The sequence below is a fragment of the Rhinolophus sinicus genome, linkage group LG13, assembly GCF_036562045.2.
Source record: "Rhinolophus sinicus isolate RSC01 linkage group LG13, ASM3656204v1, whole genome shotgun sequence".
Classification (NCBI taxonomy): Eukaryota; Metazoa; Chordata; class Mammalia; order Chiroptera; family Rhinolophidae; genus Rhinolophus; species Rhinolophus sinicus.
The window spans coordinates 3,806,232-3,833,272 of NC_133762.1; the positions used below are offsets into that span (position 1 = coordinate 3,806,232).

The 27,041-nt window shown below is 47.5% G+C and overlaps 2 protein-coding genes across 3 annotated transcripts in view; both read left to right on the top strand.

The window, feature by feature from the left end:
- PCSK6 (proprotein convertase subtilisin/kexin type 6) overlaps positions 1 to 9,174 on the top strand; it is a 126,907-nt gene extending 117,733 nt beyond the window's left edge. For both annotated transcript variants that reach the window (XM_074318149.1, XM_074318150.1), the window contains 5 exons: positions 41 to 128; positions 1,844 to 1,947; positions 4,638 to 4,767; positions 6,345 to 6,457; positions 7,820 to 9,174. In XM_074318149.1, coding sequence (XP_074174250.1) covers positions 41 to 128; positions 1,844 to 1,947; positions 4,638 to 4,767; positions 6,345 to 6,457; positions 7,820 to 7,917 — 533 coding nt within the window. In that variant the 3' untranslated portion in view covers positions 7,918 to 9,174. The remainder of the gene's footprint in view (positions 1 to 40; positions 129 to 1,843; positions 1,948 to 4,637; positions 4,768 to 6,344; positions 6,458 to 7,819) is intronic.
- Positions 9,175 to 13,377: 4,203 nt separating this feature from the next.
- On the top strand, positions 13,378 to 25,365 carry SNRPA1 (small nuclear ribonucleoprotein polypeptide A'). Its single transcript, XM_019726624.2, has 9 exons — positions 13,378 to 13,537; positions 16,445 to 16,592; positions 17,209 to 17,287; positions 20,062 to 20,108; positions 20,409 to 20,511; positions 21,080 to 21,159; positions 21,568 to 21,643; positions 22,328 to 22,421; positions 24,963 to 25,365. The coding sequence occupies exons 1-9, from the start codon at positions 13,456 to 13,458 to the stop codon at positions 25,019 to 25,021; spliced, it is 768 nt and encodes a 255-aa protein (XP_019582183.1). The 5' UTR covers positions 13,378 to 13,455; the 3' UTR covers positions 25,022 to 25,365.
- The last annotated feature ends 1,676 nt before the right edge of the window (positions 25,366 to 27,041 follow it).

Genomic DNA, 27,041 nt, shown 5'->3' on the forward strand with positions numbered 1-27,041 from the left:
TTTCTCCCCCTTCTCTTTTCCTCGTCTTCTTTTTCTCCAGGTCAGAAAAATTGCCTTAAATGCCACCCAAGCTGTAAAAAGTGCATTGGTGAACCCGAGAAGTGCACTGTCTGTAAAGAAGGATTCAGGTAAAGCCCTTCCTTTGAACCTGGAGAATCGCAATATATTCCTGCTCTGTTTCTTTTCTGTGATTGATTTACCGAGTTTTGGCAACTTTGTTCTGAAAGCTAAATTTTCAGAAGTCCACAGGCTTCCAGGGTGAAGATGAAGAGTCTGTCAAAATCAGATTTTCACCGAGAGATCAGTGTTTAAGATAAAAAGTTAGAGGATGGGTAAACACCTCTACATTTTTGTTTAACATTTGGAGAATTGGTGAAAGTGAGCGCTGATGCTATCTTATAAAGTGGGGCGGGCTGCCGGAAGCAGGGCGCCCCCTTTTTTTAGGCAGCAGTAGCCCCACCACCTCCTCTAGTTTCCGTCCCAGTCTGAGCAAGGTGGGACTCTGAATAAGCCCTCCCTCCCTCCTCTCCATGCTCTGCCCTCTCTCTCTTTTCCCAGCTCTGGTGGCTCCTGGGTGAGGGGGTCTGCTCCCTAAGGATGCCCCTTAGATCTTTAAATTCCTGGTTTTGCCTCTTCCACCAACCTCAGCATGTCTCCTTTAAAAAGCATTTTACTGGGTCAGTGACTTTCATTGAAATATTTTGAAATGTTTGTTTAGCCCATTTAATGCAACCAAACTGCACTTAATGCAACCAAATCGTCATGACCTGTCCTTCCAAGTGACTGTCTGGAAGCTTGGACAACATTCTGTTCAAAATGGTGCCGTGTCTAGAAGCAGGACCTGCGTTTTAAGAAACAACAAGGAAGGTCAGCTTACTGGCCCTGCTGCGCTGGGAAGGTTACTTGAAATCATACATCTTCATTTCCTCATTTGTAAAATGGGGAGGGATGGGGGACGATATTACACTCCCTCGTGAAGCTACATAAAGTGCCTAGAATAGTGCCTAACCCAGGGCCACGTTCTCCACAAATGATTTACTGGGTTTAAGAAAGCAGAGATGTCAGCACGTGTGGGGCAAGGAACACAGGAGGGAGGGGTTCTCTACGTGTGTTCAAATGTGTAATAGCTTGGATCTAAGAACTGGGGAGAGGACATGGCAAGGACGACCAGAAGACCTGGCGGGGTCAAAGGAGGAAAAGGGTCTGGGAAGGGGCTGCAAGAGCAATGCTTCTCACAGCCCGAGCACTGCCGTCGCCAGGGCTCTGGGTGAAATGCAGATGCTGAATGGAGCCTGTGACTGCATTTCTGAAGGACCCCAGGTGATGAGGACGCTGGGGACCCCGGCAGGGCCCAGGCATGGATTGACTTCCAGTTCATTGTGAAGGACCGAAAGTTTCAAGCAAGGAAGAGGCAGGAAAAGATCCAAGTTCAGGGTCAGTCTTGCTGGCACTTGCGGAAGGCGCAGAGGCAGGGAGACTGAGCCCCCAGGCGTAACCCACACGTGCTCAAGTTCTCCTCTTGGGGTCTGGGGTCAAGTTTGATTAATATCAGTGAAGCGATGCCATCACAAACCAGGGGAGGACGTGAGGAGTTGGCCTTCTGCACCAGGACCCAGACCACCAGGCTTTGGGGACAGGACCTGGGCCCATCACTCTGCTTCAGGTGGCCAGGGTGTCGCTTGCTTTTCCTCCTTTCATTAGCTGGAACTTTAAGTGACACAGAGCTGTGCTTTACTGACTTTCATTTCCTCTCCTGAAAGACATTGGAGGGCAAATTGTCATTCACTTAGAATTTGGAAGGGATATAAAAACCTGCCCTTTTTTCTTTTTTCCTTTGCAATAGCCTTGCACGGGGCAGCTGCGTTCCAGACTGTGAACCGGGCACCTACTTTGATTCGGAGTTGATCAAATGTGGGGAATGCCATCACACCTGCCGTACCTGCGTGGGTGAGTTCATCGCCCACACGGGAGGGCCATTGATTTCATTGTGCCACAGTCCTGGGACCTGGCTCACCCAGGTGGGTGGACTGACTCCCTTGAAACCGAGAAAGCCTGGGGGAGGGGCCACAGCTGACTGGGTATGAAGTTTCCGTTTGGGGAGCTGATGAAGCTCTGGGGGACGGACAGACGGAGGTGACGGCTGCACAGCCAGGGGACGGCACTTCAGGCCACTGCTGTACACCGGAAAGTGGTTCATCTGGTACATTTTATCTTACGGATGTTTTATTGCGACATTTAAAATTAAAAAAGAAAAGAAAGAAAGAAAAACCACAAGGGCCCACTTGGAATGAACAGCCTGGGTCTCCCGCAGCGACACAGCTGTCTTGCCTGGAGGCTCAGCCCTTGCTGTGAAAAGGCACTGCTGGAGGTGCTGCAAAGATTCAGAGACGGGGGTGGAGTCTGGGGGTGAAAGGAAAGAGGCTGTTTAAAGCGGCACCTTCATTCTCTGTACGTTATCTTCACTTATGTTGAACATTTTATTCAAAGAGGAAGAGACTCCAGTAAACACCTTTATGTGGATTATAATTCTCCACAAAGATCATAGCGCAGATGTCTTCCAGGCACCATTTTTATGCAGAATAGCCGAGAATGCATTCGTTTTATCGCGTTTCATGCTGCAGTCATTTGCACCAGGATGTGGAAACACATTAGGAGTCTGTGGGCTCAGATGCGTCTCAGGTTAAGTCTTCTCTCTCTCTCCCCTTCCTGACCCAGCACTTTGGTTCTCGTTCTGAGAAACCCATGTTGGGTGTCTCTGAGTTTTTCGCTGCAGTAACCATTTACGCATTAGGTTTCTGCTAAATCAGTGGCTGTGATATAGGTTTTGGCAAATGTGGCAGGACAGGCCCACCCTCCCAGAGTGGCCGTGTGAGCCCCACGTGGGCATCAACTGTGCTTCCCAGGTGTGGACATGCCCGAGGCCTCGCAGCCCGTGGGAGAAATGCCACCCTCCTGGCACAGCCCCCCAAAGCGGCATTTGGAAGTATTTTCAGCTGCTGATAGCACAGCAGCTTCTCCTAGCTTCTCCTGTCGTCTTCTTATCTATCATTTGTATCCTTTGTTTCCTCGACTGGGTGTTTAGCCCAGTTTGACTAAGGAGCATCACTGATGACACTTAAATGTCATAGGCACTGGAATCCATAAAAGTCAGGCAAGTGGCTTTCTAACACTTTCGATTTCAGGAATTCAATTTACTTTCCTTTTTCGACTTCTCCCAACTGCCTGGTAGCAAACAGCTTTGTGGCGTCTTTGTAGGTGTTCTCATCTCAATCCAGTGACTTCTCCATCATTTCAGGGCTTTAACTCAGCGATGCGTGGCTCTGAGGCTGTCTGGGGGTCTCCCTGCCTCCCTGTGCCCCCGCCCCAGCCTGGGTTCTTTCTCAGCTCCTGGGATGTGTGCGTGTACCCCCGGATAGCTGCTGGGGAGAGCAGCCCCCCTTCCCGGCTCTGAGTCTCCGGGAGCCTTCTTACTCCATGTCCTGTGTGTGTCGGTGTCAGAAGCACCTGTCCTCAGCTGCCGCTCCCCACTTCCGGGAGGCCCAGGGCCTGCCCAGCGGCCACTTCATCATCCAGAAGCTACTCCAGGAAGAGGGCCAGATGTCACTTCCTTCGCTGTCAGGCCTCCATCTGAGACCACAATCAAATTAAAGTGGGGAAGAAGTTTAACGAGGGACCGTGATTACTATAAGCATCTGAGAGGAGTTCTGCCCCATGTCCAATGCTCTAAGCTGTCGGCCATCCAGCCACCTCGCTGCCTCTCTCTGACACCCCATCAGCGTGACTGAATGAACGAACAAACGAACAGATAGGCAGACACGGACAGAAACCATGGTTTCTTCATTCCAGACCAGTGACTACCCAGGCTGAGTCCTGTTGGCTGAGCTGTAGTTTTTCTTCCTAAGTCTTGATTCTCCATTCATTGCTTTTATCTCTTCTAGCCGCACTCCCCACCTCATAAGCCCTTAGTGCTTTGTTCTCTGTGGTTGAAAATGTCCTGCTTGTCTGTCAACACCATTCCCCCCAAATCTCTTCTTTCTGTCTCCCCCATGATCGTATACAACGTTCTGTCCCACAGAAAGAGAATGCAAACCACAAATGTCAGCCACTGTTACAATTTTAAATTTCCTACAGAAGCAGGTGAAAATAATTATAACATATCTTCTTTAACCCAATGTATCTATTTTAGTATTTTACTATCATTTCAACATGTGGTCAACATTTTGTAAATGACTATTTTACATTCTTTTTTACACTAAGACTTTGAAATCCAGTGTCTGTATTTTACACTCTCAGCATATCTCCATTTGCTCCGGCCACGTTTCAAGTGCTGAAAGCCACACGTGGCAGAAGTAAACCCCAGGCCTTTTGGAAAGGGAGCCCTTGGCGTCAGGGCCCATGGACATGGCATGGGCAGTGGGGGGCTGTGCTGAGCTTGGCTCCTGCTTCCGTGCACCCATCTGTGACGTGGGGAGGTAGCGCGGACAGCCCAGTGCAGACACCCAGTGGGCACCTGGGAATTCTGGCTGCGACGGTGGCCGTGGGGCATCTGAACAGCACCCCCGTCTCAGGCACCACAGCAGGCCCGGGACGTGAGATGGGCGGTCCCTGACATCTGCTCCTTTTCCCACACCCCTCAGGGCCCGGCAGAGAAGAATGCATCCACTGTGCCAAAGATTTCCACTTCCAAGACTGGAAATGCGTCCCGGCCTGTGGCGAGGGTTTCTACCCAGAGGGCATGCCGGGCTTGCCCCACAGAGTGTGCAGAAGGTATGTGCCCCGTCAGACAGCCTTCCTGGCTCCGCTGGAGACTGCTGGGCAACGCAAGGCGTGGCAGGAGGCCCGAGTCTGGCGGCCCCTTCCCCAGGAGCCCAGGGACGCATGTGTCAGGTCCCACCAGTACGGTGGGTGTGGTAAGCAGACAGGAACCCCTTTACAGAGGACGGGACCCCAGCAGTGAATGCTTGCCAGGGCCACAACTCAGTTGGCGGCTTTCGGTCCTTTGTTCACTTAAGGAGCATTTGTTGAGCACCTACTACGTGCCGAGCACAGTGTAGCTGGGAGAGGACAGGAAGCAGGATACAAGGCGCCTGCCGGGAGGTGCTCACACCCCAGGAGCAGATGCCACAGACCGCGATGCGTTCACACTGGTGGTAGTGAAGGAAACGGCGTCCTTGGACTTCCTTAAAACTTTACATTTGATACTTTAGAGAAAATGAAAGATCTTGACAATTTCCTCATGCTAAAGCCATTTCCTCCCCACTTAATGCGCGTCTGTTGTAACCCCTCATTCACCATTCTCCCTTTCCATTCACTGTGTATCCACACAGCGCCTAATTCTGGCTCTTAACCCAGCTGTGTTCCCTTCTGAACAAAAATCGCCTCTCGTCTGGGTTGAGGGCAGGCGGGTGGCTCTGTGCAGGCAGCCGATGGCAGAATTGACCCTGGTGGAGGTCCCAGTCGCTGACTGGGCAGGTGGCATGCGTCATAAACAAAGAACTGCCCACACAGGGCAGGCCCAGGCATCAGCAGCCAGACTCCTGCCCAGCCCGTCTGAGCTCCACGTCTGGGGCCTGTAGCTGGCAGAGACAGGGAAGGCTGGCAGCGAACGGGAGTACGGTGGAGACCCTGTCCCTGGGGGCTGGACTGGGAAAAGGCGGTGGGGACAGCAGGCCCACACGTGACCCTGAGCAATGACTGCCAGCTTTGCGTACAGGGCCCCAACAGTCGGTGACTTGGGTTTGCTGCCCACACAGTCTGTGCCATGGCTACTCAACTCCACCCCCGTGAAAGCAGAGTCAGACAGTATGCAGATTAATGAGTGTGACTGTTCTGATCAGACTTAAACTTCTGGGTGTGGCCTGAGGGCCGTGCTGTGCAGACCCTCCCCTGAGGTTGTGGTGCTCTGAGAAACAGCCCCGGGTCCTATCTTTGGGGCAGGATCGGAAGGGCACCCGCTGCCCCCAGGCCAGCTCCACCATCACGTCTGTCACATCACTGGGTGGAGCCTGCCCTGAGTCCCAAGAATGAGTGCCGACACTACTCCAGGAGCCACCTGTGGGGTGGGAGCCCCATGCCCAGGAAGGCACGCAGGTGGGCCGCAGGACGTTTCAGAGACCTCAGCCTGTGCTCAGCTCTGGGCCTGTGCCTGCCCGCTGGCATGACTGTATCCGCCCTCCCAGGGCACCAGTGCAGTCCAACGGGAGGAAGGACCTGCCAAAGCATGGCCGGGGTCTCAGGCCATTGAGGGAGACACAGCTGCAGTAGGGGGTGGGCACAGACCAGAGGCGGTAGGAGGCATTAGGCCTGTTCACCAAGCAGTAACGGGAACTCGTGTCCCCACACAGGTGTGATGAAAACTGCTTGAGTTGTGAAGGCTCCAGCAGGAACTGCAGCCGATGTAAGACGGGCTTCACGCAGCTGGGAACCTCGTGTATCAGCAACCACACCTGCAGCAACGGTGAGCGCTGGCGGGTGACAGATGGGCGGGCACTGCGCTACCTCCAGGTCTTCCCTTGGGGGAGCTCAGTCCCCTGGCCTCTGGTCAAAACGAAAAGGAAATGCAGGAACGGCAGCCCCTCTGGGCAGGCGTGCTTGCCCCACTTTGGTTGACCGTCCTGGGGCTGCCCTACACCTCCTCCCTTTCCTTTAGGCCTCTGACGTTGAGCACAGAGGCATCCCGGCCAGCAGCCCAGCTACCGCTGGTCTGTTTGCTGAGTGACTTAAAAATGATTCTGTTCTCGTACTGTTCCCACTCTCATGCCATGAGCCCCAGGCACCTGTGTGTGGTGACTTCCATTAGTCAAGGCCTGACCTTGGAGGTCAAAGTAGGAGGCCTGAAGGGTCGCAGCCCACGTGTCCCACAGGGAGGACCCACATCAGTGCCATTTGAGAACCTGGGTCTCTGGGTGAAAAAACGGAGTCAGAGGAGACCAAAGACCAGTCTGGGGATTCCAGGCAAGAGGAAGGGTTGGCAGAGCACTTGGCCTGGAGAGCTAGTACAGGAGCCATGGCAGGGAAGAGGACTTCCAAGGCGCAGAAGCCACAGGAGAAGCCACACAGCCGACTCTGGCACCGCGGCCTGGCGTGCCGGAGAGGGAGCTGCCAGAGCCGCACTGTCCTGGGCACAGAGCTGGCCCTGGGCCTGGCCTGGCCGAGCCTTGGGCCTGCAGAGAGAGCCTTGGGCACACCCTGCAGACCACGAGATGGCCTCCTTGCCTCGGTGTTTGGTTATTTTTCTGGTTTGCAGAACTGTGCCCCTTCTCCCTCTTTAGGAAGTCACCTGCTTAGGTTTTGTATCCAGCCCAGGAAAGTGAGGTGGTCACAGGAGGGTCTGTGGGTCCCATGAAGGGCTACACATTCTCAAAAGCCAGCAGCCAAGGGGTGGGGCTGACCTCCATGGCTCTTGCCCTCCCCGTGAGCTTTCCATCTGCGTTGCCGACTGTGTCCCTCCCGTTCCTTCCCTCCCCCCAGACCACAGCAACAGCCTCTCTTCCTGCCCCTGCCCCCCCCCGAGTCCCCTCCCAGGCTCACCCCCAGCACAGCTGTCTGCAAGGAGGTGCACATGAGCACCGAGACCCCGCTGGCACGGCCCCAATATCCTCCTGACCTGTGCTTTGCACCCCCAGGCCTCCTGAACCCCCTTTGTCTCCCAGGCTCAGCAGGGGCCCCTGCATGTCACCAGGGTGACTGTGAGGGCTGCCCCGGCTGCCACCCCCACTCCGTGTCCCCTCCCCCGGCCCGGTACAGCGGGATGGTTAGAACCATGAAACAGGCCCCAAAGTCTGACATATCTCTGCTCTCTCTCCTGGGGGGGCCCCAGCGGACGAAACGTTCTGCGAGATGGTCAAGTCCAACCGGCTGTGTGAACGGAAGCTCTTCATCCAGTTCTGCTGCCGTACGTGCCTCCTGGCTGGGTAGGGGCTCCGGCCCCTGCGGGCCGTCCGGCCGTCTGTCCACCTGTCTCCAGACCGTGGGCCAGAGCCCGTTTCGGGGTGGTGCCCTGCCTGACAGCTTTACCCCCCAGGAGCCAGGCCCTTCGGCAGCATCTCGGGGCACCCAGATCAGGCGGTGGGCCTCCAGGAGCAGCTCCTCCCAGACGCACTGGCTGGCTGCACTCTTCTGGCAAATTCCACCCGGGAACCCAGTGGATTCTGGGCATCCACAGCTCCAGCTTCCGAGCAGCCTCTGGGACCACAAGTTTACTGAAGCTTCCAGACCAAAGCAGACAGTCAAGACGCTTGGCCTCACACATCGCTCTTCTCCCAGCTTCCCGCAGCTCCGTAGTCAGCCTCAGCCACCGGGTCCAGCCCGCAGAACCTGGCTGTCCCCACGCGTGACGACGGGCCACATGGCACGCCTGCTCATTGCCTGCTGCAAAGCAGGCTGGTGGGGGGTGGTTTGGTCAGCCTGTAGATAAGGTAGACCTGGGGACATAAAATGTGCGACCACTGGGGACGGAGCCTCTATTCCTACACAGCCAGCGACTTCTGAAATCGCAGGCTTCGAAAGTCAGATTCCAGACCGGGATGGGGAGACCCTTTCCTTCTCTGGAGGACTGTCCTTTGCGTGAGCCGAGTACTCCCTGTCACTGCCTTCTGTCTGTGTCTCTAGGAGTCTTGTGGCCCGAATGACCCCCTGTACCCGCTGCACAGCCTTCTGAAGGCGTCCCCGGGGGCCAGCCAAAAAAGACCCCGACAACCAAGCAGTTCCTGTTAACACAGTGTCACCCCAGCCCGTGAACTGTTTATCATCTGTCACTTCCCATTTCGCGGAATTGCTTTTAAAATACACCTGGCCTCTGCAACTCGGGACGGTTGAACCCAACGACACGGTTGGACCTCTTTCTGCCAAACCTGTGTAGGCATTTTATAAGCTAAATGTTCTGATTTGTACCGATGTTATTCTGACAAAGAGTTCATATATTTTCATTGAAATGCACAGATCTGCTTGATCGAGTCCCTGCAATAAGGGGGTAACATTTGCCTTAAATTGTTTCCAGCTCACTCCTTCTCCATCTTGCCCTGCCCCGCTCTTTGACTGGAATGCATCTGACTTATCCCTGGGGGGCTGGGGGGAAATCCAGCGGGTGTTTGGCGAATCCACAACTCCGGAAGAAAACAAATCCACAGAGCAGTTAACCTTAAATTAATAAAAGAGTTAACATCCCACAGCAAAGGAGCCTGTATTTCTTTCTAAGGCACGACAGTTAAACACAGGTGCTGACCAGTGGGGGAAATGGTTGTATTTGTGGTTTCCAGAACTGTTTGATGTCATTACATGGAAGGTCTTTAGCTTTAGAGAATGTTGATGGGACCAAGTCACGGGAGACATCCCAGAGTTCCAGCCCCAGGGTGTCCTTTGGCAAACAGACCCTCTTCAGGCCACAGAAGCCCGCTTGGGTGGAGCGGCTGGTTAGAGGGATGTTCCCTTTCTATCCCAGACTGCAAGCCCCTTCACCTATGGCTGCCAAGCCTGATTGAATTAGGTTACAGCTTCTTTCTGCACAGAAACTGAAACCCCTGCACCATGCGTTCCATGCTGCATGCGATTTTGACCGTGGCCTCTGTGCAAGTTCAGAAGCTTGTTTTGCTAGGAATCCTTCAGCTGCAAATAAAGGAAATTCACCAACTAGAATTGACTTAGGAAAAAACAAAAGTGGCTGAGGGGCATTGTTTTAGGATCCCAGGGTTGACTCAGAATTTCAGGGAAGGATTCTGCTGGGCCTTGGGAACCCTAAGACCAGCATTAAATGTCACCTGGACCCCTTTGCATTGGAGCAGTGAATGGGACAAATGACAAGACCACCAACATCTCCCAGGTGGAGCTTTCTGAGTCTGCTTCTTGGTCCTGGTTGGTCTGCCTTCATCGGCATTCACGGGTCCCATCAGCTGTGGCCACAGGGACAGGTTTGTGCAACAGAAAGAGGCTCCAGGGAGTTCTTCCTGTGACCACCTAGCGGGAGGGGTGTAGCATGATGCTGTCAGAAAATGGGGGTAAGGCCCACAACCCGACACCACCCAGCATGAGCATGAATTGACCAGACCTGTCAGTGTGAGGGGGCAGTGGGGAAATGAGTGGGTGTATTTGCGAGACAGCAGTCAGGAATGGGCTGATGACTGATAGGGATTCAACCTCCCCCAGGAGACTCACATGAGACTAAAACCAGCAGCTGAGTGTCTCTGGTGGGGGAGGGGAGCCCTTGTAGCCGCTAGAGTGCTTTGCCCACTGAGCGCTTATGGTCTAAATTGTTTAGAACTGACTCAGAAATAAACTTTTATTCCCAAAGCACACCAACTACAGGAAGCCAGCCAGACAGCCTTGGAGCGCACATACCCTCATCGCAGTGGCTGGGCCAGCCTGTCCTGGGGCTGACGAGTGCCGTGGGCAGCTGGGAACCTGTTCACAAAATTCTTAGGACCAAATGCCACCTTGTTAAAAAGGACTGACGACATAAAATGCCTTTTTTTTTGCAAATGGCCCAACCGTAACCTCATCTAGACTCAGTTGGAGCAGGACATGTTCATGGAATTTATTTTATGTGACAGAATCATGGATCTTTTCCTGTAAATCTGTCATTTCACAGACGGAGGCTCACAGACGTAAAGTGACTTGCCTTGGGCCACCTACTGGCAAGGTTGCTCCCATCCACGTGCCCAGGGAGGGAGGCTGGCTCTCTCTGCAGCAGGGGGCGTCACTTGTGCAGCTGACCAAAGGCAACCATGATGCATTTGTTTTAAACCAGCTTTATTTCCAGGGGGTGACATTTTCCTTACCCTGTCCCCAAATTCTTTTGCACCTCAAAGTGATCCCCAGGTGCATATCCCCATCCCCCCCAGGCCACGGTGGACTTTATACCTGGTAATTATGTAAAGAGCTGGGGAGAATTGCACCTTTTACAGAAGACACAGCTGTAATGGCAAGGGGGCTGGACAGAGGTTGAGAAAAACCAAAGGGCACCATGGTCTAAGTGAGGCCAACAGTGCAGTGTCCTTGAATATGGGGGGATGGTCATTCATTGCATTTAAATCATTGATAATATGGCCACAGGGAGCTTAAACCTGAATGCTTGGGGTATGCTGGGGCCCCTGGGAGCTGGTAAAAGGTGGAGATTTACATCAGAGGATGGAAAGGCAAGGAGATGGAGAAGTAAAGTTCAAAAGAAGGGCATTTTAATAAGAACAAAAAGTAATACACCAGCCATTCTGCAGCATCTTCAGGTTCTGCCCAGCCAGCTGGAGGCGACTGGGTGCTGGCTGCCGTGGGAAAGGAGGAGACTGCATCCCGCTCCGGACTTCTCTGCTTCTTTTCTTCCTTGAACCCAGGCCTTATCCTTCCTGACTACCCAGGCTCTGTGGCTTGTCTGTGCACAGAACAGCACCCCTAGGTGATGCAACACTGAGCACCCATCTCATGCCCTGGGGTTCAGTTCCCACCACCCGAAGCTGCCCCCTACCCCAATATGTACCAGCTACACTAAGGGTGATCAGATACCTACTACACTCCTTGTTGAGCAAATAGGAGTCCACGTGCCCAGAGCAGAAAACATCTCGTTGCCAAAAACAGTGGTTCTCAACCGGGGGTGAGTCTTGTGTCCCTGGGGACATCTGGCAATATCTGGGGGTATTTGGGGGTCACAACTGGAGAAAAATACTGACACTTAGTGGGCTGAGGCCTGGGATACTTCTAAACATGATAGAATGCACAGGACAGCCCCACAACGAAGAATAATCCAGCCTAAAAATGTCACCTGTGCTGAGGTTGAGACTCTCTAGCTAAAAGAAATGAAATCAAAACAGAAAATCTGTTCTCAACTTCATAGAGATAACCTAAGGTTAATACAACTGCCTCCAGTTTATCTCCCTGTCCATATGCTGAAGCAATAAAAAACCCATACAAATTTCCTGTTTTAAAGTAAAGAAATAAACTCTTTTCAATCCTGCACGCCAAGGGCCAAAACCAGCTCTTTGGTCTAAGGACTCCACCTGGTGGTCCTCTGTGGGAGTAAGTGAAGTTTGGATTGTTGCAGCGTTTTTATTTTGAAACAATCACAAGGGAAAATTGCAAGTACAGTACAAAGTTGCAAGTACAGTACAAAGAAATGTTTTCCTGAACAATTTGAAAGTAAATTACCGATATGATACCCTATTACCCATCCACCCCCAAATATTTTAGAGGCTATTTCCTATAAACAAGGACCTTCTCTTATATAATCATCAGAAGTTCAGGAAATTCACATGGATATAGTACTACCTACCGTCTAGTCTGACCCCATTCCAGTTTTGCCAGTTGTCCCAGGAATGCCCTTAGCAAAAGGACCCAGTTTAGATCACACTTTGCATCTAATCCTCATGTCTCTCAAGTCTTCTTCAACCTACAACAGTTCTTCAGTCTTTCCCTGACTTTCATGACCTTGAACCTTTTAAGGACAACAGGCCAGTTATTTGTATGCTGACCCTCAATGTCTTTGTCTGAGGTTTCCTCATATTTCAATTCTGGTCAGATGTCTTTAACCGGAATCTCCCAGAAGTAATGTGTTCTCCTCATTGTATCCTAGTAGGTGATACAGGATTTTGATTTGTTTCATGATTGGTGATAGTAACTTTGATCACTTGATTAAGTTTTTCCCCCCTTGGCTATGAAGTGATGCCTGCTAAAAGGATGTCCCCTATCACCACTGTCCAACATTGTACTTAAGATTCCAGCCAATGCCACGGGGCAAAAAAAATAAAGAACTAGTATACAAAATGGAAAGGAAGAAATAAAACTATCATTCTCAGACGGGACGCTTTCAAAGCAGTGTTCGGTTTCTGCAGCAGGGCCGACAGTTCTCGCCGGCGTGCTCACTCTGTGATCATTCGTCACGTTGCACACCTCTGACTTGCCCACCTGTATGTATTATCATGCATTAAAATAAACATGTAATTGTCTGGAGGCCTAACCACAAAGTCGACCGTGCCCAGGTGCTAGATGCTGGGAGGTCGGGCGGTCCCAGCGGCCTGGCCGGGAGCAGGTGATCCAGCCCTGGGGTTCAGGTTGTAGCCCGGGTGCCAGAGCCCAGGACCCAGACGGGAATCCAAAGTCCTGGACCCTTCGTGAATCCCACGGGTGCCCACCACCATCACCGCCAGGTACCCTGATGCCTGAAAAAGTCCCATTCGGGTATCTTGACATTTTGCTTAACTTGCGGACACACATGTCTGGAATCAGGGGTCCTCCAGACTCCAGAGACGCCCTAGGAAAGCACCCGGGACTAGACGCGCCCTCGGCGCGCTCCAGGACCTCAAAGGAGAACGAGATCGGAGACGCGGCTCTTCGATTGCTTCGGCCTGGACGTCGAGCTGCGCGCGCACGCGGCGGTGCGACTGGTGCTGCCTGGCGGCGGGCGCGGGGCAGGCCGGGACCTGTGTGTGGCGGGAGGCAGCTGCGGGCCGTGCGCCGGGAGCTGGGGGCGGCAGGATGGTGAAGCTGACGGCGGAGCTGATCGAGCAGGCGGCGCAGTACACCAACGCCGTGCGGGACCGCGAGCTTGACCTTCGGGGTGAGTCCGGGGAGAGGGCGGGCCGTCCCCGGGCCTCGCCTCCGCGCCGCCGCGTGCCTGCAGGTTGGGCCGCAAAGCGGGCGGCTGCGCCGGGACCGCCGCGGCCTGAGTCCTGCCGGCGCTACCGAATGACGATCCCTTAGGCTCTTCCTAGGCTTCTGGCCCGTCCTCGCTCCAGGGCCGACTCGATGGCTTCCTGGTCCGTGTCCGCGGGCCTCCGTGAGGCCTCCTCGGACGCTTCCTCGGGCCGCGCTGTTTGAGGGCCGGGGAGATACACCGAGTGGTTGCTACTCAGTCCATACGTTCTAGTGCGAGTATAGGTAGGATGCGTGTTAATTGTCTCTAATCGGTGAGGGAGGCAACGAAGTCGGGAACAAAAGCGATTGTCGCCCCAATATTTCCGTCCTAATTAGCTCCAATTGTCCGATAGTTCCCTTTTACCAGGACGTTTTATGGAGTGAACTGTTCCCTCGAGGCTTGCTCTGCCGGGTGTCGTGTGTAAGTGGTGAAAGCTCTCCGAACTAATCAGATTCCCGGAGCTATTTCGACCTTAGTAAGGCCTGGCAAGACGCTGAGAATGCAGCTATTTCATCGGCGCGTCAGAAGATGATCCCAGGAAGGGCTGTCCTGAGAGCGGGGGAAAGAAAGGGCAGAGGACTACACGCTAGAGTGGAGCTAATGAATGTATTTAGCAATGTCTAATAAATTTATTTAGTAATATGTAAAAGCAAAAGGCAAAGGCAATTAATAGAACGTGCTAGTGACAGAAAGTAAAGGTGGTTAAGACTAAACTATATACATTGATAACAAGGTCACGTCAAAGGAGTACATATACTTATAAGTTTAAGAGATCCCAACACATGTTTAGTATTGATCAAAAATCACTCGGCTAAATACACAAATAACATCAGTAAGGAGTATCCAAAAGCAGTAATAAGCTCTATAGGATAGTAACTATTATAGTAGGTGCCAAAAGCTCACCAAACCGTAGGAAAAGGCGTAAGTCAAAACCTTGTCAGGTCTGTAGCTGAGAGAAACTCAGGCGTCTCCCGCACCACTGCTTGCTAGTTCCCAAGAATTTCGCTGCCGTTTTTCGTTGCTGGAACTTAACTTAGGGCGTCCCTTGACGTTACAAGCTGCAAGCTGTATACAAGTTTCTAAACTGTTAACAAGTTCTCCAGAATGCTGTTGCTGTTGTGGTGGTGGTGGTGGTTGTTGCTGGAAGTTAGGGCATCTTCTGATGTTGCAAGCTGCAAGCTGCATACAAGTTTCTAAAATGCTAAGAGTTCTCAAGAAGGCTAACACTGGAGAGGCCGGGAACCAGCCAGCCCTCACCAGGTCCACGGCTGGAAGTCAGGACATCCCCTGGTGGTGTAAGCTGTGTTGCTGGAAGTCTTCAAAATGTCAGAATGATGAAGAATTACTAATGACAAATGACGAAATTTTAATTACAATTACACTGCCAGCTGAGGTCTGTCTTAAATATTTTCTCAGATGTAGCTTAGAGCCAAGTTTCTTGTTCCCGCCTCCCCCTCAGGGAATGGCCAGTTCCGGGAGGGTCGGGCAATTACTGATATGAACGCTGCCCATCTGGCCGAAGGGCCAGTTCATCCGCATAAGCAACAAGGCCTGGCGATGTGCCTGTCACGTCGTCCTGATATAACTTAGCTACTTCTCCACTTCTGCTGATGCGGGCGAAACAGAACAAAGGAAATTCTCTCAACCTCTGATCAAGAATTTCTTTAACTCTAAGCTAACCATCACCTCACAGCACGACAGAAAAGCAGCCTCACCTCATGTGTCCCCTGCTCGGGAGGATGAGACCAAAGGGGGAATTTACTCAACCCCTGATCACAGCACAGAAATCACCTCACATGCAAGAACAGGTAAAAGCTAATACACAAAAGCTCACATCCACCAATGAAGGCAAATTTTCTTCACCATCTTCCTTACAAGGACCCGAAGAGCAGCTTCTCCAGGGATGAGATTGTACAGTCTTGGCCTGAGATTTGCTCCCACAGGCCCTGTAGAGTCTCAGAAGCTGCCGTGCTTCAGGCTCTGCCCTGTTTTTTATTTTGATGCAGTTAAGTTTCTTAGAGAAAGATTCAATTGGAGAGTAACGGACCACTTTCACTTTCCCGGCCCAGGTTGACCTCTGTGGTCTTGAAGTCTGAAGCATGTGGGGTGTGGAGGATAATTGGTGCAGCACTTAACTTTGATGTAGCCCCTATAGCTCTGAACTGTGGCCTTCCTTTCACCTTGGCTGGGTTCATTTCTTCGCTTCTAGCATCTAGCACAATAATTAAGCCCATGTTAGACAAGTCAGTGAGAATTTGAGTGAATTGTTCGTAGAATGATTTACCATTGGGTATAAATCATTGACCTTCAACCCTGGATTGGAGATGGGGGAGGTGAAGTAAGGGGAAACTGCCATGGTATCATGAGGGTATCCTGATGAGTTGTATGAAGCTGATCTGTGGGAAGGCAAAAGAGAAATGTTGTCCCCTGTGTATGAAAAAGGTTTGGACACTGGCAATAAGCAGCTCACTGTAAATTCCTGTTGTGCCACTTAACTAGCTCTGGGGCCTTGCTTAGAACAGTAGGAGGCACCTTGCAAATACCCTTACAAGTGTTAGCTACCACTTAATGTCCCTAAGTATCCTCGTTGTCATCAACACCTTCATGACCACTGCTACACGGTAAGCTTCATGGCAGCCGGGACTTGCAACTTTTTCCTCATTTTATGTGCCAGTACCTTGCAGTGTTTGGTAAGGCATAGGTGCTAGGTAAACACGTTCTGAACAAATGGAAGCTTTGAGTCAAATGACCGTGTGATACTGCCAGTGTTTGAAGGTGCCTTTTAATTATATTAATACTTGTGTGGGGTTTTTTTCCTCCATTTTACAGGGTATAAGATTCCTGTCATTGAAAATTTAGGTGCGACCTTGGACCAGTTTGATGCTATTGATTTTTCTGACAATGAAATCAGGAAACTGGATGGTTTTCCTTTGTTGAGAAGACTGAAAACATTGTTAGTAAACAACAACAGAATATGGTAAGTGTCTGCTAGTGGAAAGTAATTCTTTTCCCTCATATCCTCTGCCATTTTTTCTTTAACTACAACACATTTTAAAAATATTACTTATTGGAATTGAGATTTTTTTTTTTTTGACCCTCTTATCTCTGTGTAAATTTTATTGGAGAAAAGTTATTGAAGGTCTATAGAAAATGTCCTTAAGAAGTTCTGGGTGGTGGGTTGCTATTTCTTAAATAGGCATATTTCTCAGGAGTAAATCATGGTGTGTGTCTTGTAGCTGAGCTGTGAGTGCAGAATCACTTATATTTCTGTGCTGCCCGCCCGAAAACCATGAAGTGAGCTACATCATTTGTTCTACACATTTCTTAGTTTCTTTGGACAGTGTCGTAGTGGAAAGAGCCCCAGGCAGCTTTCAAGAGGCGTGGGTTCTAAAATCATCCCATTCTCACCACCCCTGTGATCTCAGACAGGGTTTCATCTTTATGCCTCATTTCCCCTCTGTCACAGGGTATTGGAAGATAGGTCTCTAAGGGTGTTCCGACTTTGCAGTCTGAAATCCTCTGAGCGAGGACTAGATACAATTGTTAGCTTACTTAATTTTCACTTTTACTACATCTTTCTGTTTTTATTTTAGCCGCATAGGTGAGGGCCTTGATCAGGCTCTGCCGTGTCTCACAGAACTCATTCTCACCAACAACAGTCTTGTGGAGCTGGTAAGTCGAGCAGGGGGAAATGGAGTTTTTGTTATGTTAGGTTTTTTTTTTCCATTTTTTAAAAATTAATTTCAGGTGTACAAAATAACGTAGTGATTAGTTATTTATATACCTCACAAATAACCCCAATAAATCTATTACCCATGTCTCACTGTACATAGTTTTTAGAATATTATTGGTTATAGTCCCTATGCTGTACTTTACATCCTGTGACTATATATATATATATATATATTTTTAATTACAGTTGACATTCAGTGTTATTTTATATTAGCTTCCGGTATACAGCATAGTGGTTAGATATTTATATAATTTATGTAATGATCCCCCCAAAAAGTCTAGTACCCATCTGACACTGTACGTAGTTATGAGAATATTATTGACTCTATTTCGTATGCTGTTCTATCTATCCCTGTGACTATTGTTTTTTAATTACAGTTGACATTCAGTATGATTTTATATTAATTTTAGGTGTACGGTATAGTGGTTAGACATTTATATAATTTTAGGTGTGTGTACAGTATAGTGGTGAGACATTTATATAATTTAAGAAGTTGAATACCCACCTGGTACTATACATAGTTAATTACAATATTACTGACTGTATTCTCTATGCTGTACTTTCCATCCCCATTACTGTTCTGTAACTACTAATTTGTACTTCCTAATCCTTTCACCTTTCTCACTCAAGAAAATGTATTTGAAGGGAGGAGGTAAACAGGTAAAGGTCCTACATGTTTCTTATAGAAAGTTTGGAAAATCCAGAAAATTATCTCATCATCCTTTTTCATTGTCTTCTTAATTAAGTCAAGATCAGAACTTTTTCAGTTACAAGTATGTGTTGCAAATATCTGTTCCCTCTCTAGCTTGTCTTTGACTCTCAAAGGTGTCTTGATGGGGAGGTTTCTAATTTAAGTGTAGTTCAATTAATCTTTTGTTGTTGTTGTTGCTGCTAGTGCTTTTGATGGTCTGTAAAGCTTCAGCCTTACCCCAGGGTCATAAAGAAAGTTGCCCATGTTGTTTTCTAAAGTTGTAGTGTCCGGTATGGTAACCACTAGCCACAGGTGTCTACTCTGAGTTGAGATTTACTGTAACTGACATACATACCAGCTCTCAAAGACTTACTACAAAAAAAAGGATAAACTATCAATGCTTTTGTTACACTGATGTCGACATGATAATATTTTGGGTATTAGGTTAAATAATGCATCATGAAAATTAGTTCCACCTCTTTTTTGTATTTTAATATAGTTAGAAAATGTTTGACTACATATGTGACATGCATTAAATTTTGTTGGACAATTGTATTCCAGAAACTGTCGTTTTACTCTTCACATTTAGATCAGTAATCTACTTTGAATTAGTTTTCCTGTGAGATAAGGGGCAAATTTCATTTTCGCTGTTTGGATGTGGTCTTTTCAACCTATGTCTTTTTGTGCTTTTAAATTGCTCTGTGTGTATAATTTTTTAACAAGATTGAGATCGTACTATATACGAATATTGTTTTATAACCTAAATTTTTCACTGAAACACTGGATGTTTAAGTCTACATTATATAACTTGTTTTGGATTGTTATTCCCTTCCCTTCCTTCCCTATTTCCCTGATTGTTCCTTTCCGAATGGACGAGGTCCATAGCTTTCCTCAGATTCCCAAAGGAATACTTGTGCCAGGAATAAGAAAGCACTGGTCTGAGGCCAGAGGCCCTGCCCTTTCTAAAATATATGAGGGATTCAACCCAAAGTGCACGTTTTTAGGAAATACGTGGCACGATAGGGGCCGTTTGTATTTTAATATATGTTGCAATTGGGTGGAAAGCTGTTTGCAAAGATGAAGGCTGAGTTTGTCCTATCGGTTACTGAAAGAGGTGTGTAAAACCTTCACGTGATCGTGGTTCTGTCAGTTTTAGTTTGATATATTTTGAGGTATCATATTTAATGTATATACATTTTAAATTGTTGATATCTTCCTGCTGAACCTTTTTGTCATTGTGTGGTGATTGTATCTTATTAATGATCTTTTACCTTGACGTCTATTTTATGTGCGATAACAGACCAAAACAGTTAGTAATTGCATGATAAATCTTTTCCCGGCCAAAATTTACTTTCAGGTTTCTATGCCTTCCTTATATTTTATGTTTGTCTCTTGAAAGCTGCATGATAGCATTTTTTTTTAATCCAGTCTGAAGTCTGTCTTTTCATTGAAGTATTTAGTCTGTTTACATATAATGTCATTACTAATATATTTGAGTTTGTCTTTTCTAGAACTTAAACTGTCCCACCCATTCTGCATTTCTCTTTCTCACCTTTATTGTTGCTTCCTCTCTTGCACTTTCTTTGTTGTTCATTCGTTTTTTTCTAGTTTCACAATTTAGAAATTATACATAGACTATTCATAATTAGCATCCTAGGAATTAAAACATACATATTGATTAAAGTTAATCAATACCTTTACCCTTCTAAACAATACAGTGTCTGTAAACTTTTCAACCCCATCCCCAAACTTGTTATGTATTTATTATGTTTTATAAAAACCCATGAAGACGTCATCTGCTGTTGAGGCAGAAGATTTTAAGTTTAAGAAGCTCAAATTTATTCACCAGTTGATTCAGTAGAAATTTATTAAGCATCTGTGATGTGCTAGTGTCACGCTAAGTCCTGGAGCAGTAAAACGAATGAAAAAAACATGAGTCCTCACCCCAGAGGCAGCCACCATTTCAAAGTATCGAAACATGGAGTGGCATCTGTGTACTTATCTGTCGCTGTTCTATTGCAGGGTGATCTGGACCCTTTGGCATCTCTCAAATCACTGACTTATCTAAGGTAGGAAATTAATCTGGTGGCAACAGTGAGGTCCTTTAAAACAACACCCTTACCAGTCGTGACCTTAAAACAACCAGTTAGTAAAAACTACCTTTTGAAAACAAATAATGAAAATGTTTTCTTTGGGCCAAGTGCTCTATTAAAATTTTCTTAATCTTACTTAAATTGTTATGTATTGAAATTAAATATGAAGAATGGTGAACTTCTCCTTAATTTATAGACTCATTAGGTTTTATTAAAACAGACCTTGACTACTGTGCTGCAAACAAGATTGGCATTATATTGTTTCTTTTCTTGTAGTATTCTAAGAAATCCTGTGACAAATAAGAAGCACTATAGACTGTATGTAATTTACAAAGTTCCACAAGTCAGAGTACTGGATTTCCAGAAGGTGAAACTAAAAGTAAGTATTATTCTGGTGGTTGTCGTTATAGATTTGTGGTTTTTTCTTTATCCTTTTGTAATTGATTTTTTTTAATTGCCTAATGAGTTTTACCATTGGTTTCTAGTAAAAATGTGGGACAGAAAACGTTAAGTAAGATTTTTTTTTTTTCCACAGCAGAGTTTATGGTAGGGCTTTGAGTTAAAGCTGCCTGATGTGGCATTCATCCCTGAGATACACTGTCAACAACAGACCATTCCCTAGGGGGAACTTAGTATTATCCATTTTTCAGCAGCTTTAATTGTTAGAATGACTTTCCCTTTATTGGGAGTTCTGTTTTTTCTTTTAAACCATCTTAGTTCCTTGGGAGCCCCTCCTGGAACCCAGGAGAGGGTCTTTCTTTCTTCAGGGAGCTTCAGTAGAGAGAAGGCAAGACCACTGTGTCTCCTTTTCATTTGAAATTGGCTTTGTGGTATTTTTACCAGCCCAGAGTATTTCAGGAGAATTTTCTTCCATGTTTTCTGAGGACTGCATCTAAATGCGTGTGGTATTCCTATTTCCATTAACTCTGTGTGTGGTGTTGCTGTAGGAGCGTCAGGAAGCAGAGAAAATGTTCAAGGGCAAACGGGGTGCACAGCTTGCAAAGGATATTGCCAGGAGAAGCAAAACGTAAGATACGGATATCCAACTTCACTCCACTTCACCTTCAGAAACACTGTCTGTCAGGCAGTTTGCCTCCTATGAAGTTAACAGAACACCTGTGACTAATGACAGTATTAAGTCTGTGTGATGATAATCGTGACCATCAGCGGTCCATACATCACATGAGATGTCTACGAGGTTAGCAACGCAGATATCTCAGCATTCGGTCTTCATGGGACATTATATACATCCTGCTTTCTTGCCAGGGAGATGAACTGGGTGGTGTTTCTGAAGGAGAGAGTTTCTTGTATCAGTTTGTTAACAAAGATAAGATACTACACTGGTTGAATTACTTTCAAAAGCTTTTGAAAGTAAAAGAGAAGCAATTTCTGTCCGTCTGGATTTGACAGTTATGTTCTTCCCTCCCCTCCCAAGTTTCAATCCAGGTGCTGGTTTGCCAACTGACAAAAAGAAAGGTGGGCCGTCTCCAGGGGATGTAGAAGCAATCAAGGTAAATAATGTGTTAGGACTCTCTGGCTGGAGTAGCTGCCATGGGTTCAGGACACAAAATTGTGTAATAAACCAAGTTCTGACAATTGCAGATTTATACACACACACACACACACACACACACACACACACACAGATGTTAGAATCCAGCTATCTTTCTGTATAAGGAAAAACTAGCTTAAAGCTGTTATTTAACCAAACTTTGACTTGAATTAATTATATGAGCCAGTCGAAGTGGAGGCATTGTCATTTCCCCAGGATGTGTTTATTTGGACAGTTATAATAGTTACCTTTGAGTGCTGTCTCAACATTTGTCTTAGTTTTTATTTTCAAAGATTTGCTATCTAAAGATCCTGCTTGAGGAGCAGGGAGATATCCTAATTTTATAACATTGCCTTCTAAATTACCCAGGAACACCATCTAAATAGGTAACTCAATTCGCTGAAGTTTTAAGGACGTGCAGCGAATATTTTCTCTATTGTAGGAGGGTCTGCATCTTCTTACCAACTTTGGAAATTGATGATTTGGTTTGAGGGTTGATTTCAGTGTGCCAGTAAAATTCTTCCCCCAACACAAAACTATTTAATGTTCCAACTCAAAGAGTTGACATGAATCTCTAGGTGTTTTCTGGGTGATTGGACCTCAGATGAAATTGACTGTCGCCTCCATTGTCCCTGTCCTGCAGAATGCCATTGCGAACGCATCGACTCTGGCTGAAGTGGAGCGGCTGAAGGGCTTGCTGCAGTCCGGTCAGATACCTGGCAGAGAACGCAGATCAGGTCAGGAAAGCATGTTCTGTCTCTGTGCTCCCAAAGTTACGGTACCCAAGGAGATTCCAGAACCGTTTAGATGCCATGAGCCAAGAATGCCAGAATGGTGCCTCATTACTGTGTGATGTGATGTTTACGAAATCCCTTTAAATGCTCTTTGAAGAGAAATGCTTTGATCTAGAATGTTATATCATAGGACTTGGGGCTTTGCATGTCACATCTGAAGCAAAACATTGTTTCATGGCTATGAGGCCACACTGAACCCTGGCGGCACAGTGTGGACTTCTACTCGTGTATACCAGGGGTGCCAAAAACATGTATGTAAATGGACACTTTGGTCAACGTTGCTCAGGCAGTAGTTCGCCATCATCAGAAGTGTCTGGACGCTGATGGGAACCACTTTGAGCCCCTCTTGTCATTGCAGACGTCACACATGACTTGTATTCATCCTTTGTTACCGGTATATATTGAGCATTACAATTTTAATACAGTTTTCCTTTCTTAAAATGTGTATACATTTTTTGGCACCCTCTGTTTATAGGATATAGCTTAGGACACAGGCTCTAGAGCTTCGCCAGCTCTGTCCTTGGGTAAATTTCTTAATCCCCACTTAATCTGAAATCTGTTTCCTCATCTTTAAATCTGAGATAATAATAGTCCCAATAGTCCCAAGGTTGATGGGAGGGCGAAGTAAGATACAGGTAGCACTTAACACAGGGTCTGACATTAGCAAGTTTTTGATAAGCGTTAGCTCTTCCAGCATTTGAATGCTACCTTGTTGGGCACTGGGGACGTTAAGTAAAAACTACTTAAAATGATGTACACTTCAAGATTTGATATGAATGTGACTGGGGACCTCTAGCCAGACTGGCAGCTCAGGGAGTTTCCTTGGGGAAATAATGTTTGAACTGAAGCTAAAAGTGAGTGAGACATTAATTAGACCAGTGTGGTGTTTGGGCCCCTGGAGGTTAGTGAGGTCAAAACTTGCTATAATAACACCAAGGTCTTGCACACTTTTTTCATTGTGTTAACATTTACACTGGTGGTGCAGGGGCAATGGTGGATAAAACAGCTGGTGCCTCGGCACAGATCAAAGCAAGCAGTGCATGGAGGACGTTAGTAGTCATCGTATTTGCTTAAGTGTGTCCTTCACGAAGCAGAGAGAGTTGCTAATTGTATTAACTATCACCCATGGAGTGCACATGTTTTTGCTGTCCTGCGTGACAGAAGAGGGGTATGCGGGAGGCATGTCTGCGTATAACTGCGGTGGTTATTTGCCCTTGTTTCAGTTGAGAAGCAGGCCTCTTTGCAAACATGAAGTGAGCTTATCGCTTCAAGGACAACAACTAATGGTATTTGTTACCAAGGCTAAAATTCAAAATATCAAGCAGAAATATAAGCTGGAAAACTTTTACCCACAACGGTAACCATGACATACAGACTTTTCAGAGGAAATCGGTGGTATTACTGAATGTGATTTTTTTTTTTTTGGTATTGTAAAATGAATGGGTCAGCATTTGGGAGACATGCATAACTCGTGTTTTCCAAATGATGTTACAAAATCATGCATGTGGAAATGATCCATTCAAAGGACAAGATAGACTGATGGGTTTTCAAGTCAGAGACGATAAAAAGCTTGTTGGTAAGGTTTCAGGCTACACTGCAAACTAACCTTGAAGAAACCACCGCTTTGTCAAGTTTTGACATAGTATCCAAAAAGAATACCCACAACTGTCTGCTGAGGCTAGTGAGGTACCCCTCCCTTTTCTAACTGCACATTTGTGCGAGGCTGATTTTCTGCATACCCTTCAATCCACACCTTGTACTGGAACGGGTGGAATGATGGAGCCCGTACAAGAATATAACAGACCGCTGTTCATCAGGCTTTACAGAGATAGGCAAAAATATGAAACATGGCCAACCTTTTCTAAAACAACCTTTTGTTTTGGAAAATACTACTTTTTATAAAAAGATAAACATGCACGTGTAATGGATTTATTTTAATAAATGACTGGTTTTTACAATACTCAGTTTTAGTTTCTAATCTAGTATTGATAAATGTAATCTGCATTAACAAAAGCTCTTTGGGTCCTAAAATCAAAGTGTTTGAGGACCGCTGGGAGCTGCACAGGGAAGTCCCGTGGTAAACGGGAGCCTTGCACACTTAGACTGAAGAGGCCAGTGTGCGTGGAGTGCAGGCCTGGGGAGAAGGTGGTGAGAGGAGCCCACAGTGAGCAGAGTGCATGCCAGGACATGGGGCGCTGCAGGCTGCGTGATGGAGGAGGGATTTGCCAGGATGGGAGGCAGTGAGTTTGCCTTCCATGAAGCACCTTTGGGACCCTTGTCTGTGGGAACTGACCCTCCCTTCAGTACCTGCCAAAGACCTAGTATGTTCTGTGGACTGGAAGCTCCTCCGAGGCGGAGCCTGCGGTTGGGTTTTTGTACCTAGTCAGGGCCTAGGGTGCAGCCACCTCACAGAAGGGCTCTCACGTACTGAGCGAGCACGTTCTCTAACATCCGTATTGACTCCGGCTTCATGTTTTTCTTTAGGCCCCACCGATGATGATGAAGAGGAGATGGAAGAAGATCCAGTCACAAATGGGTCCTGAGCTGTGTGGCCTGAGCTCCTATAAGGACGTATCACGTGTCCACTTGGGACACGTCCTGCTTTCTGAACATGGAATGGTAGCCTTGTTTGTATCAGCAAAAAGGAGTTCGTGAGCATTGCTTAATAGAAATCTTGAACTCTAAATGCCAGTTTTCTACAAATAGTAAAAACAAAGGGCACTCACTGGTGCCAAGTTGCGTGTCATTGGGGTACCGTGCGCTGAGGTTTCTGAACAGCTCTGAGATGGAAATGTGGGAGGGCATCATTTCCAGGCAGCTTGCTCAGTCCTCTAGCAAATGTTTAGATTTTTAAATTCTTAATAAAACTCAACATTGCCAGTAAGAATCTGTGATCCCTGCTGTGTGTTTTTCTGCACAAAGAATAACAAAAGCTTTATTCCAAGCAGCCAGGCTTTATGGATTCGCAGGAACCAGCATCCTTGGAAGTTTTTATTTAACCCTCCATACAAACATCATGCAAAGAATGAATTACTGCTGTGAAGAATTAGAGGGAACGCAGCTCCTGCCTGTCAGCTGATGGGACTCCAGCAGAGGGCTAGCCTGTCCCAGTGTTCAGGACATTGGGGGGGAGGGCGTCCCAGTTGCCTGGGGCGCAGGCCAAGGCCAGGTTCCTCACGGCTCCTAGATGCGTAATCACACCCCTCACACCCTGTTACCTCCGAGGAGGCCTGCTCTAAAAACAAGGTGGTGAGGTGAGTACCTCAGGTTTTACGCTATAGCCACTTTTTCTCACAGTGGCTCCACTTCACTGCAGGTCTGGATTAATGAGGGTGGCTCAGTTCTACACGTTTCATTCTCCTTGGACAAGTTAGCTAACTGGGCAAAAGCACAAGAAGGGAACACTTGAGGTTTCCTGGGACCACACTCACTGACACAGTTACTTCTGCCTGCTTGCCATTCATCAAAGCAAGCCACCTGGCCAATTCCAAAGTCAAAGGATGGGGAGATACACTCCTCCCATTGAGGCTGTGACGAGGATGTGGTTTCAAGGACAAACAGGCCAGTCCTTGAGTCTAATGTGGTCAGTGACCCGGAATTCTGGATGCTGCCTTTGTCCTGTTTTTGCAAATAACACCTGCACAGTTATATTGAGCAAGTGTTTGCTGAAACCACTTGGTGGTTCTAGACAAGCTAGGTGAGATGACACACCCTGATAAAAGGGACAAAGGTAACAGCATGACTAGAAAGAAATGAGTAGCTTCTGTCATTGGGGCCATAAGAACAGCAATATACTAGGAACTGAAACAAACGGCCATCAGCCATGCATTCTAATACAGTGGTACCTCGGTTTTCTAACGTAATTCGTTCGTAAACTGAAATGTTCGTCAACGGAGACGTTTGAAAATCGAGGTACTACTGTAATTCAAAATCTATTAACATTTCAGTTTACTGTGTCATTCATTGTACTGTATTTACATATGTGTGCACAGATACGCTGCAGTTCGCACGCAATATAGTGTACAAAGGTGGTAAGATAGGTATCAGTAAAACAGAAACAGGCCTGGGGCAGCCGTTTGGCCCCAACTTAAGTTCATACATCTTCAAAGGTTGTGGTAACAAGTTTAACTACACCTTCCTCCACCCCAATGGACGAAGCTGACCACAACGCAAGACTAAAGCAATGTACATCCTGGTTGGAGAATATAAAACCCCAGCTAAACAGGATCTTGGGGCTTCTCTCTACTCTAGACTCTGCCCCTGGCAGCCTCTCTGCTGGTGTTTATCTTCTCAGATAAACTTTCTAACCTCTGTTCCTTGGGCCTCATGAATGCTTTCACAACCCGGGAGTGAGTGACCACACCGTTCATGCTTTTTTTTGCTGTAGCCCAGGAACTCCAGTCCTTCAGTAGGAATCTATTGCTTTCTGAGCACACCGCTGAAGGGGTCAGTGTGCTGTCCCCAGAGCCACCCCCCTTGGGGAACTTCTAGGCAAACCAGGCGTGGAAGCACTGGCGATACTCAAGTTTTGCACCCTCCGATGTCATCTGATCACTATTTTTT

Coding starts and splice junctions, on each gene's coding strand:
- SNRPA1 (XM_019726624.2), top strand. CDS start 13,456: ATGGTGAAGCTGACGGCGGAGCTGATCGAGCAGGCGGCGCAGTACACC. Junction 16,593..17,208: donor GTAAACAACAACAGAATATG/GTAAGTGTCTGC, acceptor TTTTTATTTTAG/CCGCATAGGTGAGGGCCTTG. Junction 22,422..24,962: donor TGGCAGAGAACGCAGATCAG/GTCAGGAAAGCA, acceptor GTTTTTCTTTAG/GCCCCACCGATGATGATGAA.